General features: G+C 40.5%; 2 protein-coding genes across 8 annotated transcripts in view; one reads left to right on the top strand and one right to left on the bottom strand.

Moving 5' to 3' along the window:
* LOC108063192 (uncharacterized) overlaps positions 1-14,245 on the bottom strand; it is a 119,271-nt gene that overhangs the window by 89,314 nt on the left and 15,712 nt on the right. The gene's annotated exons all lie outside the window — the stretch shown is intronic.
* On the top strand, positions 678-11,959 carry LOC108063186 (cGMP-dependent protein kinase 1). 6 transcript variants are annotated; one of them, XM_017150189.3, is made up of 11 exons: positions 678-852; positions 3,079-3,304; positions 6,089-6,160; positions 6,474-7,364; positions 8,752-8,894; positions 8,981-9,264; positions 9,326-9,495; positions 9,552-9,790; positions 10,320-10,640; positions 10,698-10,929; positions 11,238-11,959. In XM_017150189.3, exons 2-11 carry the CDS (start codon positions 3,200-3,202, stop codon positions 11,751-11,753), a joined length of 2,973 nt encoding a protein of 990 aa, XP_017005678.2. In that variant the 5' UTR covers positions 678-852; positions 3,079-3,199; the 3' UTR covers positions 11,754-11,959. The 6 variants fall into 6 exon arrangements, with proteins under 6 accessions (XP_017005678.2, XP_017005677.2, XP_017005676.2 ...); XM_017150188.3 differs by having other exon boundaries at positions 678-970; XM_017150187.3 differs by having other exon boundaries at positions 678-984.

Below are 14,245 nucleotides of genomic sequence, written 5' to 3'. Positions count from 1 at the left end.
ACACATTTGATTTACATATTTTTAGGGGGGGAAAGGGGGTGAGATTTTAGTTACCCTTTCTGCTAAAAATCTTGAAATTTGCAACTATATTCCAGAAATAAATGAACTCGATCCGACTTTTTAAAATACAAAATCAGGTATAGAAAGTATGAAGGAAATACTTCCAAATATTTTTAAGATATTTAAAATATAATATAATAAAATAATTAAGTAAACTTAAAATATCTGTAGACACAACAGAGATATAGGTTAATATTTTTGATAATCCCAACTTGTATATTTGTTAAGTTACTTAATTCTAGAAAAACATTGGCTTCCCAGCGCGAAAAATAAATATACATATTTAACTTTCGCTATATGGCAGATGGGAGAACAGAGTTTGAGTAAGATAAGCCCCCTCGTATTTGCTTATTCCAATTTCTGACTGGCTAGTTAACCCCCTTCAACTTTCAACGCCACTTCCATGCGCTTTTTGGGGCCAAAAGAACGTCTCGCGTTAACAGTGACGCCCATGCCCGGCATGCCCAACACTTCTCCATAGATAAGGCCTCTAGGCAGGCACTTCAACTGATACCGATAAACATAAAGCCAGGCGGACGTCGCAGTCGCAGTTGGCGTCGCCGTAGCCGTAGCGTCGAGCAAATTGCCAATTTAAATTGGCCGCGTTAAATTAGTCGAGTTATCAGCCTCCACGGCGGCAGGTGTGCGGAAGGTTTTCGGTTTTGGTTATTCGGTTTTGGGTATACGGTTTACCTGGTAGTTACCCCCCTGCAACGGACAGCCTTGGGGCCGCGAGCCTAGTGATTCAGCCTCTGAATGGCCCTCGTGGAGCGGAAGTTGTTACGTGCGAAGGTGTAAAATGACCCGATCGGAGTCGGATTTGCACTTTTTGAGGAAGTGAAAAGCCACGAATGTTGTTTGCCCCGATTAATCTGCGGTCATTCGGCTGAGTGACATGCCCGTTTTGCGTGTACGCCTCAAGTGGTTTGTTGAAAAGTGAAAAGCTACTCATACGAGTTCTTTTTTGGTGAATAAAAGTGAATACACCTTGAAGTTTACCTATATAAAGGCGAAAATATTCATGTTTCTGCATTTTATTCCCCTCTTTCTATTTGACAAATTGAAAGTCAACAAATATATCAATCATCTTGAAGTTCTTGATATTGATATCTAATCAAAAGATATGGCTGACATATTCAGCGACAACTTTGCGGAAACATTCGAGTGTTTTTTCTGTGAAATAAAATAGCCTGTGCGTCAGTACTTCAGAAATAGTTTTAAAATTTTAACCAAGTTTTGGGTTGTGGTCAACTTGAATTTCCCAATCGCCTTGTAAAACGCGACATACGTGAACTTTACCTTTGCCATAAAATCTTATCGGTGCCCGAAAATAAAAAGTTTCCTTGGTCGAAAAACTCGCTGTTAACGTGATTATGCTATAAACCAAATCAAAACCAAAAACAATATCAATATCAAGCAATAACTTCATTATGAAATGCAATGAAAATGGAAAATAAAAAGCAGCGTTGAATGAAGTGAAGAACAGTGAAGAACAACAAATAAAGAAGCAGAAAAGTGTGCTGATAACTGCAAACGAAATGTCAATAAATTAATATAAATGAGTGACTCGTGACTGGCGGCTCCGGCGAATCACTCCGGCCTTTCTCTTGTCCATGTTGTTGATGTAGCTGTGGCTGTTGTGTTGCCATTACTTTGCCCATGTTTCAGCGTTTTTATTTCACGTTTTTTATTATTTTCCAAAGCAAAGCATGAAATCATGGCTGGGAAAGCAAAATACAAATGGCTATCAAAACAAGCTCTTTATTTCGCGATGTGAAATGCACATCGGCGTTATCGAGGCAATCGCATAAGGAAATACAATTGATAAAACGCTATTGCTATATGTACAATATGAGGGTATCTGATTTTTGAGGCCAGTAAATTGGTTAATACTCCAAGTTTGGGGCTCTGATAATTCGCCCCAAGTGCTGTTGCCTTAGAGCTTTTGGCCAAACAATGAAATCCCCCCGCATAAATAGAAAACAATTAGGCATTTGAGACGATAAGAGCCAAATAAATGATAAAAGCCCCGGCAAGCAAGCATACTGACTCATCGCAGTGACCGGGCTGCGAGCAGAAACAAAAACCGAGAAATTGGTAGCAATTCGCTCTCAGCGGTAATTAAAGCAGAAAGCAGCCAGTTGACGATGCGCATAATTTTTGAACTTTGAAACTTTTGTTCCACAAACAAATTTATCAGATGCAAAGCAAATGCTTCTGATTCTGCTTCTGCTTCCAGTTTTCTGGGACAGTTGATAAACCGATGTGGTCAACCCCGAATTTAGTGGTGCCCTCGGAAATCCAAGTCCTTTTGATAGCCAACTGAAAACTGACGATGATGGCCTGCACAATATCTGGCTGGTTGTCTTTTGAGTGCGTACTTCGAGTTTCTCCGAATTTTGGTTATAGCTTCCCAGATACCAAGTTTAGTGCTTCTTCTAGCACACTGAAAACTAAATCGGTTTCTAACAGATTTTGTTTTGTTTTGCAAAACGAATCTATTTGATAAGACCTAAAAGGAAAATTAAAATTAAATTATAACAAATTATAGCAGTTAATTATTTCTTACCTAAAATTATTTCTTGTTTTTTAAATAATTCTCCAAGACTTTTAAATATAAATAAAATGCTTAAAAATATATATACTTGGTCTCTGAATTAAAGGGATATAAGCTGATAACATTAAATACGTGCTAAATACTAGTTTCCGGAATCCTCTTAAGTATCAAAACTATAATCTTGATGTGCCAGAAACCCACCTATTATTGTTTGCTTATTAAATGAAAGTGATAAGATATTTTCGAATAGCCAAGTCTTAGAGACTCTAACTAAATACATAGAAGCAAAGGTTAATCAATTTATGGGCAAAGTAAATCGAATTGTAGTCCAATCACAATAGAAGCATACATAATCCGCGGCAATTGCAACCGAACACAACAAATTTATAGCCGCAATTAAATCCTTGACCATAAATCAGGGAATATGGCCGCGGTAATCAAAGTGTTTAACCCACACGCAGCAACCGCAGCAAACGATTTGAGATAAAAGAGCGAGCGACTAACCGCGGCTAATAAAACAGAGTGGCCAGAGGCACGAAAATCATAGACGGATACAGATAAATTAACCGAATCGACAACAATATGGCCTGCTTTCCCCGACTTTTCCATCACCGCAGCAAAAACAAATTCACCCCCGCCCAAGATGAGAACACCGATACGATACTCAACACACAAGATAGCCCCGTGGTGAGTTCCGCGTGCCACAGATCACGCTTTAGTATTGCACTTGTCTGATAACTCGACTGATAAGTTCATCAAGTGCTTAATTAAGTTAATCGGGGCAACGAGAGAAAACCATAAATAATGTGTAGCGAAACATAAAATAAATAAGGGTAGTGGTCGACCCAAAGATACCCAATAAAATTATAATATTTAAGGCTGTTTACTAGATTTGTTTACTAAATATACAAAACATAAATCAATCAAAACTCAAAATCGGAAAATTTATCACCTTCGTTTCTGACTGATTAGAAAAATGCAAACGGAGTACAGATTTTGATTTTTATTATCTCATGATTTTCTGTCTATTTTTACGTTCGGTAATGACCTTGTTCTTTCTAAACATAGGGTATTGAATTGTGTTTGGGTCGAAACCTAGTTTTTCTTATCACTAATACTTTGTCCATGACGTTTACTTTTTAACGGGCTTATCTAAAAACCAAAAAAAAAAACAAAAAATCGGGAAAAACACGAGTGTCGATAACTGAATTCCCATTAACTTTTTTTTTGGGAAAATACTTTTCAATGGAAATGCTCAATGAGCATATAAAGAATATATAAAACCAATGAAGATTCTGGTTAATAAAAGAAGTAGAACACAGTTGCATAAATACATTTGGATTTCCGTAGGATACTTTGACAAATTGTTCAAATGGACCCAGTTCTCAAGAGACCACTTCAATCTGCACGGCACTTGACTATCTGCAATCCTGGCGTTTCATCAATAACAAACATTCCACGACGAGTTGGTATTCGGTATGCAAAAATATGATAAGCATGCATATAAATAGGTGTGGAAAAACAGGAATCGTAGGAAAAATCATACTCGTGCGGCAGGACGAAGCTCATGCATAAATCTAAAACAAAATGTGTGAGTGGAGCAGCTTGCAGCCGGAGCTCCAAATGACGTATAAATATGCAGGATCCGTCGGATGCTGGGCTATCTATAGAAACATCTGTAGCTGTCTTTTTTCTCGGGAAGAGAGGGGACTCCAGGACTGACATGGTTCTAGGCGGCGAGCACTGAAATGAACGTGATTGCACGCACAACTTACACGTCACAGTAATTCTAAATAACTGCTGGATGTTTGGGGGGCCAAAGCCGTTAGAAAGGCAAACGCCCTTGGGGAGGAATACGTGAAATGACGTAGACTAAGAATCCGAGGGCTTCGAATCCGAAAATACCTCCTCCCTCCCCCCTAAAAAAAACTTCGTTTTCAACTGCAGGCAGCAGCGAGTCAACGTTATCGGGTGACATTATCGGCCAAAAACAGAATTTGGCGCTTCCGTGGGAAAACGGAAAACCTGTCAAAACGCCGTCGTTTAGGTCGATTAGCATATCAAAGCAGATCCATCCAGGCGACTCGCAAATTGACACGTGTTTATTTATGCCTGCACTAGGCCCCCGAAAAACCGGGTTGAATATTTCATTAGACCCCATGCCAATTGAAAGATAAGATGCGAACGCCTTCCGCATGAGTTAACTTCAAATTTTGTGTATACTCCGATGAAACTTTTGAGGAGAAAAGATTATGTGAACCTACCGCAATGTTGGCCAATACAAACTTATTGTAATCCCAGCTCAACGTAGACATTGCCATAATCTTTACACAAGTGTTTAGTCAATTCAAATTGGAAATGCTAAAAACGTGTAATAAATTCAAACTAAATTATGACTTATGTCAGGCACAAGTCATAGCTGTCTGGGCTATTTTTAAAACATTTTTGCGCAGCTGAACAAAAACCGAACTTAAAAATACTTTTACGACACATGACACCACCCGTGTCAAAACTTTTTCACTTTTGAAGAGGTTACAAGTCATGAAGTCGAGATGGAATGGAATGTTGGTAGATGAACAATTCTTATGGAAATTGGTGAGATTCGTTTTAAGGCTTTACGTTCACCAACAATTTAGGCAGATCAAACTGAAATACTTAACGGGGAATCCCTAACTGACGTGTTGAAAGGTCAAAAAGGGACACAATAGGGCCACTTTAATACGTAGAGTATTATGTAGAGTAGAATGAGACATATAAAGCTTTGTGTTTAAAGAAAAAAATGGCCATTGTAATTGGCTATTATTGACCTAAAAGAGGCTTAAGCATATAAAGAGTGTTTACATATAAAGAGTGGGTAAGAAATCTGTAGGAAATAAAAGATATTACGCATCAAATTGAAAACGGATAAATTATTAAAGTTAATTATATATTTAATTTTTAAACGAAATATCTTTTAGCAATTCGTCATGCATTTTTTAACAATTATTGCTTTATTGACGAACTATATTAAAATTTTATTTCTTGAAGTTAAAATATTAATACAACAAGGTAATGTTTACCATGGAAAATAAAAAATGTATCTTTGTAAAAATAATATATTTTTTGAATATAAATTAAATTTGTACATTTAATGAGTCAAACCACATTTAATTTTGATGTTATCTAGATCAAATCGTATTATTCAACTCAAATAATATGAGTATGAGTTGGTTTCAAAATTATGTGTCAGCGGAATAAGGCAATAAGTCATGCAAAGTAAATATTGGTGGTTAGTGGGCCAATAAAAAAGGCCACTGTTGATGATTCGGAGGCCTACACCGTTTATAAATACAGTGAGATTTTATTTTTATTTATAGCAAATATTTAATTTAGCCAATTGAAGGCGTGTATAAACAGATGGGAAAGGGTTTATTAGTATGTCAGTTTACCTTGCTTGTAAATCAATTAAGCTGTGTGATTTGTCTTTTTCAGCAAATTGGTCTATACATTCGTCGCGAGGAGAAGCCACTGTACTCGCCCATAGTCACTCCAAGTGCCAGTGAGGTGAGTTCCCCAAGAACCCAGAAATTATTTAGCTATATTTCTTGTATACCACACTCTCACCTGTTCGACCGTATCTACGTGCTGTCTTTGTGAGACTCGACTAATATTTGCACACATGCTTGTATGTTTCTTATACTTTCAAACGATTCGGTGTACACAATAATATCGGCACAAAACACTTGTAAATATACACACGCCTCCACTTTCCACCGAACGCCGAAACTTTCGCACCGCTGTGTTTGTCTTGCTGGATGTTTGGTGGGTTTGGGCTGCTCGATCCTTGGTCCTTGCTGCCTGGTCCCTGGTCCTTTAGGCCAAACTTCAACGGCTAAGGCAGCAGCCGCCCGGCTCCCCGCCCTCCCACCTTCAGTCGGTTGCCGAAAATGGCAGCGCAAACAATGGCGGCCAGGAGCGGCTGTTCCGCTCCAACAAGGACAAACTGCAGGAGTCGTCCTCTTTGGGCGGCAGTGCAATTAATGTCACACGCTCAAGTTCGAAATTAAAACCAGTCAAAGAGCGACGGCCCACCGCCCTGCCCTCCGAGGTGCCCAGCATAGAGGTCGAGGATTCGCAGGACTCGCAGGATGCGGAGGAGGAGCCGGGTTCTAATGCACATGCCAGCGATGTCCTCGATGGCGGCAAGTCAAAACTCAAAGTGAATGTGAATGGCATAATTGATGAGGGCGTTGCCGATGATGTCGCCACACCCTCGAGCACCTTCACCTCCGCCAACACAACACCTGTGAGCGAGAGTCCTGTAAAGTTTTTCATTGGTCACACGCAGGAACTAAGCGCCCAGCAAACAGATGACACTTTGTCCTGGCAGAGCAGCGATGCCAACAACAACAACAGCAGCAGCAGCAGCGCCGCCATTAACGGCAAGCTGACAAATGGGGTCCTGCCGCAGGAGCAACCGGAAAGGGAACGGGAAAAGGAACAGCTCCAGGCTCCGCCCCGCGCCAAGAGCTCCAGCAATGTGTCACTCAATTATCTGGCCAAGAGCCAGACCCATCCGGACAGCCAGCGCCGCCGCCGAGTGTCCACGATGCCCGATATTAACATACCGCCGGCCCCGCCGCTGCCCCCCGAACTCCTCGTCCCCGGAACGCCGCTCCACTTGCGCAAGAAGCGGAGCGTGGAGCGTCCGCAGGACCAGCCGAGTCAGCCAAATCAGCAGGACCAGCAGGATGCTTCGAATAGTCAAGTAAGTAATGAGGTGGCTGCCCAGAACTCTGCGGCTTTTCGACTGTCGGTAGGTGATGGTGGGTGGTACTCAGGTTTTTCTATCTGCCAGGTGGGGTAAATAGTAGTAGAAGAGGAAAGCTAGTTCAGTTTTCCTTGGTTAGGTTACCAGGTTACTTTTGCAACACCCACAAACTTCTCATTTAATCATGCTCTCTTTATATCCCATCATTATTGTTTACTTCATCATTTAAACAGAAAAACAGACTACGTGCATTTTTCACTATTTTAAATGTTAATTAATAATTAAAAATAAATAAATAAAAAAAATATAAAACAACTTAATAAAACATGGAATTGAAAGGCAAAAAAATGTTAGATTTATTGATGTTAAATAGATACATTTATTTTTATTATTATTACTATTAGTCTATTCATTGCTTTTTATGACAAATAAATTTGTATTATTTTTTACATAATGCCAGAAAATGTTTGCCAAAAATGTCAGGTTATTTAATTGGATGTAAGGTTAAACGATTTATGTTTATTTGATAAAAACTAGCTACAAACTACTTGCTAAGGATAATAGTGAGATATAACAACTATAAACCAGATCAAAACTTTTATAACAATTTCTAGTAATCTACTCTTTAAAATTTAGGTATATATTATGTTTGCCTCTTTACCATAATTATTGTATTTTATTTCACAAAAGTGTTAGCTTCGTAGTCGTTTTCCGCTGTACGTAGCTAACAAATAACTGGGTCCGCATCATGTTTATTCAAAAACCTAGAAACTTTCCCCCATTGACAGGCTGTGTGTGTGACTGTCGGAAAGCTACACTCCATTTACTATTTGATGCAACTTTTATGCGGGAGTCAACTCCGCAAAACCTTTCGAAGCCCCAAAGGCAAAAAAAGGGGGGAAACTGAAACACGAAACAGCTGCTTGCAATTGAACCGTGCGCCCAGCACACTTGTAAAAACAAGTTAAATGTTAATTGTTCGCCAACAGACACGAACCGAAACTTTCAACCGACCAAAAAAGGCAGTTTCCTCTGCTCTTTTGGCTGCTCCCCATTGGCAGTCTGTGGCTAATCGGTCCGATATAGCGAATTAATGCCGCCTAAGACAATGTGGTCTTTTTCCTTTACTTTTAGTTCCACGTACTTTTGTTTCCAGTTTTCCAAGTATTTCCCCAGGTTATTTTATAGACCATTCTCTATATAACAAATTTCTGAGGGCTTATTTTGAAGAAGAGGCTTAGTCGAGGCTTCCTTTTGTCTTAGTTAGTTTGAAACCTTTACAGAAAAAAAAACGTATTTAACCGAAATACAATCTGAGCCCTTATCAGCCGTATTAAAAGTATCTATTCCCTTTTTCCCGGCAATTTCGCACGAAAACTACCAGGATCAAATATCAAGGCCAGAGGAGAAGGCCGGCGAATCCCCGACACCCAAAATCCATCGCGTGGAAGGTGGCCTCATCTATGTCCGTCCCAATTTTCCCATTCAAGGCGACATTGAAATCGAATTTATTGCAAAGGACGAAGCGTAAGTGAAACAGCCATGCTGAATTAGAGAAAAACAAACAATCCCTGGTTATTGGCCCACTGATTCCCAATCTCTACGCTTCACAGCACACGCAATCTCATACGAACGGCCATTGAGCGCAATGATTTCCTCAATAATCTAATGGACAAGGAGCGCAAGGAGATGGTTATCAATGCAATGGCCCCGGCCAGCTACCAGAAGCACAGTCTCATCATCCACGAGCACGAGGAGGGCTCCGAGATATATGTGTCCGCCGAGGGGCAGTACGAGGTCTACCGTGGTGGAACTCTGGTGGCCACCTTTGGACCGGCCACTGTCTTCGGTGAACTGGCCATCCTCTACAATGCCCCGCGGCAGGCGAGCATCCAGGGTGAATGTCCTTCGAGCACTTTATGGGGGAAAATAACTCAGTTGATGCTCTTATTTTCCAGCTGCCACCGATGCACGGGTATGGAAAATCACACGCGAAACCTTCAGGGCCATCATGCAAATCTCTGGCTCCAGAGAGCGCGAGGAGAACCTCCAGTTTCTGCGGTCGGCACCGTTTCTACAGGAGTTCGACCAGAGTTTGCTGCTCAAAGTCGTAGATCTGCTGCAAAGGGTAATACATCAGACGGTTGGATATAGATATCGATATGATATGCCTTTGTATTGCAGAAATTCTACGAGACCGACCGGTGTATTGTGCGCGAAGGCGAGGTGGGCAACGAGTTCTATATCATCCGCTGCGGAACTGTGACCATAAAGAAGCAGGACGACCAAGGGCAGGAGATGATTGTGGCCAAGCGGAAGCGGGGCGACTACTTCGGGGAGCAGGCCCTATTGAATGCGGACGTGCGACAGGCCAGTGTTTATGCCGATGCTCCGGGCACCGAGGTGCTCATGCTGGACAGAGAGTGAGTTTTAAATATAATATACATTTTTTAATAAGGGGTGTAACTAATAGGGGAACTGAATTAGGGGTTCCTTAAACCCACAAAAACTGTAAAAAAATGTTTACACCCAAAAAAAGTCGATATGAAACGTAGATCGATTTTACATTATTTGAAATCAATTTTGATTTGATATGCGGCAAGGTAAATTTGACCTGGTATTTCATTTAAAAGCGATATGGGTTTTGAATGACCTGAAATTTACATGGCCATATCGATTTAACGGGAACATGTAATGTTGAAACACATTTAACTTTCATACCGGAAAACAATTATTCCAAAAATTCTCCAATAATATTTAAATATCTTAACTTGAACATCTTATTGATCCTAATCCGAATTAAACCATCAGAAATGTAGAAAATATTTAATTGTAACATAAACTGCTATATTCCAATCCAATATGTTTAAACTCAAAAGCACAGGGATTTTTTCTTATATAAATACAAATAATTTTAAAACCCTTTCTATAATAAACCCATCTATTTTACAGAGCCTTCATTAGCTACTTGGGAACCATTAAACAGCTACGCGAGAAGCCCAGCAGCCAGCGAAATGATACGGGTGGTCGATCCAGCAACAAGTCGCTGGAGTTCGACAACGAATACTCCCAGGTGGCCATCTCGGAACTGAAGAAGATAGCCACGCTGGGCTGCGGAGCCTTTGGCCGCGTGGATCTGGTGGCCCACGGCCAACAGGCTTTGGCCCTGAAGATCATCAAGAAAATCGAGGTGGTCAAACAAGATCAAATAGAACACGTTTACAATGAAAAGAACGTAATGATTAAGTGCCGCCATTCGCCCTTCATAGCACAGTGAGTCGTAACTCAGGCACTTAACTTCGCCGAAGATTAAATAATATTTTATTTCAGACTCTATCGCACGTACCGCAATGACAAATACGTTTACTTCCTAATGGAGGCGTGCATGGGCGGTGATGTATGGACGGTGATGTCAAAGCGCCAGTATTTCGATGAGAAGACCGCCAAGTTTATAGCGGGCTGTGTCGTCGAAGCCTTCGATTACTTGCACTCGCACAATTTCATTTACAGAGACCTAAAGCCCGAGAACCTGATGCTGGGCACGGATGGCTACTGCAAATTGGTATGGATAATATAAAATAGTAATCAAGAAATCTTTGAAAAGAGCGTCCAAAAGTAGGCTACTATTTATTTAAGTAGTCTTATTTTTCACTGCATACTTTTAGACACCTTTTTAAAAGTTAAGACCTCTTGTAATAAAAATCTCTAGAGTTTTGAAACCGCAGAAACTTATGTTTCAAAAGGAGTTGAAAAAAAAAATCTTCGTATTTCCTGAGTCTAAATTAGTTTATGTATATGTTATCTCAAAACTCTACGTTATAGTTTCGATTACCAAAACAAATCTAAAATATATTCCTAATTTTTTGCCAGGTTGATTTTGGATTTGCCAAGTTTGTGAGGCACAACGAGAAGACCAACACATTTGCCGGCACCCCCGAGTATGTGGCCCCCGAGATTATCCTGGATCGCGGACACGATCGTGCCGTAGACTACTGGGCACTGGGAATTCTCGTGTACGAACTGCTCGTTGGCAAAACCCCCTTCAGGGGCGTTAATCAGATCAAGATCTATCAGCAAATCCTCAGCGGCATCGATGTCATTCACATGCCTTCGCGAATCCCCAAGTCAGCCCAGCATTTGGTGCGGCATCTGTGCAAGCAACTTCCGGCGGAACGACTGGGATATCAGCGCAAGGGAATCGCCGACATTAAGCGGCACAGTTGGTTCGAAAGTCTGGATTGGCAGCGACTGAAGCTCAAGCAATTGCCCTCCCCCATCAAGAGACCGCTGAAGAGCTGGACCGATTTGCAATACTTTGGTCCTTCGGGCGTGGAAAACGATTACGAACCACCGGAGGAATTGAGCGGTTGGGACAAAGACTTTTAAAGCTGACAAGTAAATTATGTACAATTTCGGATATTAGTTAGTAGCTATAGAGTTTTTCTTCTTTAATTTTGGGAGCGTCCCACGTAGCAGCCATAACAACCTCGTATTAAATACTAGCTTCGAAAATAGGTTTATAGTCCTATCCCCATTTGTTACATATTTTATTCTAATGTTAGGATGTAAAGTAAAGTTTAAGTTGACCACATTAGACATGAACAATTATATCACCAATTCGTAAAAAGTCTTTTAAAGAGGATACCATGTACGACTAATTCAAACAAGTTCTTTGAGTACCAAGCTCTCAACGAATTCAAATAGCTTTGACCTTTTAAATGACTCAATTTCCACATCTCTTTTGATGCATTTGACAACTTGGTCGCTTTGAAAGTCAACACAGACTGCTGGGGCAGCTGTGACCGAAGGTTTATTTGTACTCGCGGCATCAATTAGAACCGCAAACTGGTTTTCTTTTGCTTTCACCGAAACACAACCCACAGGTAAGTAAACAAATTCAATTTAGCTTGTTCACTCCGCTCTCCGCTTGCCAAATGCAATTGCACAAAGTTGAGAAATATAAGAGCACTTTGTCTTTAACCAGGGGTCCCATGGTCCCTTGTTTCCTCAGCTGGGCTACATAACTCATTGTGACGTCCCTGCCTTGTTTTGCTACAAACTAGCCTTTATCATCGCCATCAATATCAATGTAGTTCCATTGTCTTGCCTGTCCTGAATACATCATCATTTAGGTGAGGCTTTCATCACGCAAAATGGACTTGTTGTTTTTCACATAACTATCAGAGTCTTGGAATTTAATTTACCTCGCCATATTGCGTTAGATGCAAATTCAATTGAAATACAAACAATACAGTTAAATACTTAGTTTGAAACCCCTATAAAGGTCTCTTAAAGAATGCTACAATATTTTTCGTAGCATACTTTTAGACACCTTTTAAAAAGGTTTCAAATGGGAGTTTTAGTAGGCAAATAATTAGGAACTATGGTTAATTTGAAGCCTTACAGACCATGCTCAATCACTCGAAATTCAGATACTTCTAAGAAGGCAAATCAATTGAAATTCAGTTCAGTAAAGCGGGGAAAGAACCCAATTTAATTTGAGCCACGAATAGGGAAAGTTGAAAAAAGCTAAGCAGCAACCGTGCATGGCGAACAACATGGTTAATCAATAATTTAGTACGCTCTCGAAATGGTCAAAGGATGAAAGTTCGCCTCCGCAGAATGGGCCCCTTTTTCGCTGTAGACATTCGCACTCATTTAACAATTTTACGCTTCGTTTAAGGACCGTAAGAGGGATTGGCTGGGACGCGCCAGTAAAGTAAAGTAAAGTAAAGAGTTCTTCGCCGCCTTTGATTCCCGGGAATTCAGTATTTTTCTGCGGGCCCAAAGTTTGTGTGGGGAAATAAAAAGGCATTTGCATGGCTTTCTTAGTTAACCTTTTTTTTCCACCAGTCGACAGTTGGCACCGCCATCATTTTGCTGGGAAAACTAAACGGCGGTTTTTCTCCCCACCAGCCCCCTTTCCTCGATTTTCGGTTGAGCGCGCACAGTTTTCCCAACGGAAATGATGACATTTCGTCTAACTTTGTCGCCGCGGTGTGCAGTCGCATAGAAATTCTGGAGGTGTCGAAGAAATGGCACATTCCATACTGCGACGGTTGCGAAATGAAAATTTTCATTTTTGCCCAGGCGGCAGCGGAAATTGTTGAAATGTTTCTCAGTTCCTGAGTTTCTTATTCGACTTGCTTGCTGACTGGCTGGCGAAAAATTGAAATTGTGACCAAATGTTTTCGCCAACGCTTTTATTGATTTCCCCCACATACACTTACGAGTATTCTATTCCGTTTTTGCCCGGCGGAAGGAAGGTAGCAAAATGTTATTATCAATTATCATTTATTATTGCGGGGCATTTTTTCGCTTGGTCGATTATATTTTCTCTCCTTTGTGGCCATTTCCTCGAGACCGTTTTTGTGGCTCCTTTGGCCTTGTTTATTTCAGGACTCATAACTCGCTGATCGATGGTGTTTTCGTGGGTTATTTTGGGGATATTGGATAGAGGATACTGGATACTGGTAGCATATTGTGCGAATCCGTATTCAATTGTCTTTTACTTTCGTCGCTCGACAATAGAATTAAATCTGTTTTGACTAGCCAATGGTGTATTTTTCTAAGCAATTTCAGGCTTTTCTATTCCAAGAAACTTTTACCATTCAAGCGAATTGCCAAAGCCGTTGCTACCGAAAAATAAATAAACATAAGACATGTTTTCCCCATATTGTGTTTAATGTTGTTTTATCAAGTTTGTATTTTTATACACACGTTTACAAGGGTTTTGTAAATTCAAGTTTGTGTATATACGAGGGAAATGGGGTACGGGAATCTAATATATGCATATGAAAGCCAAGACGACAGCTGCTGAACAAATTTATATTGCTCGTATTTATGAAAGTCTCCTAGAGTCCCGTCCATACAAATGC

Source organism: Drosophila takahashii, chromosome 2L (genome assembly GCF_030179915.1).
Source record: "Drosophila takahashii strain IR98-3 E-12201 chromosome 2L, DtakHiC1v2, whole genome shotgun sequence".
Classification (NCBI taxonomy): Eukaryota; Metazoa; Arthropoda; class Insecta; order Diptera; family Drosophilidae; genus Drosophila; species Drosophila takahashii.
Note: the sequence above shows the minus strand (reverse complement) of the source record. Positions and strands in the feature narration are given on the sequence as shown.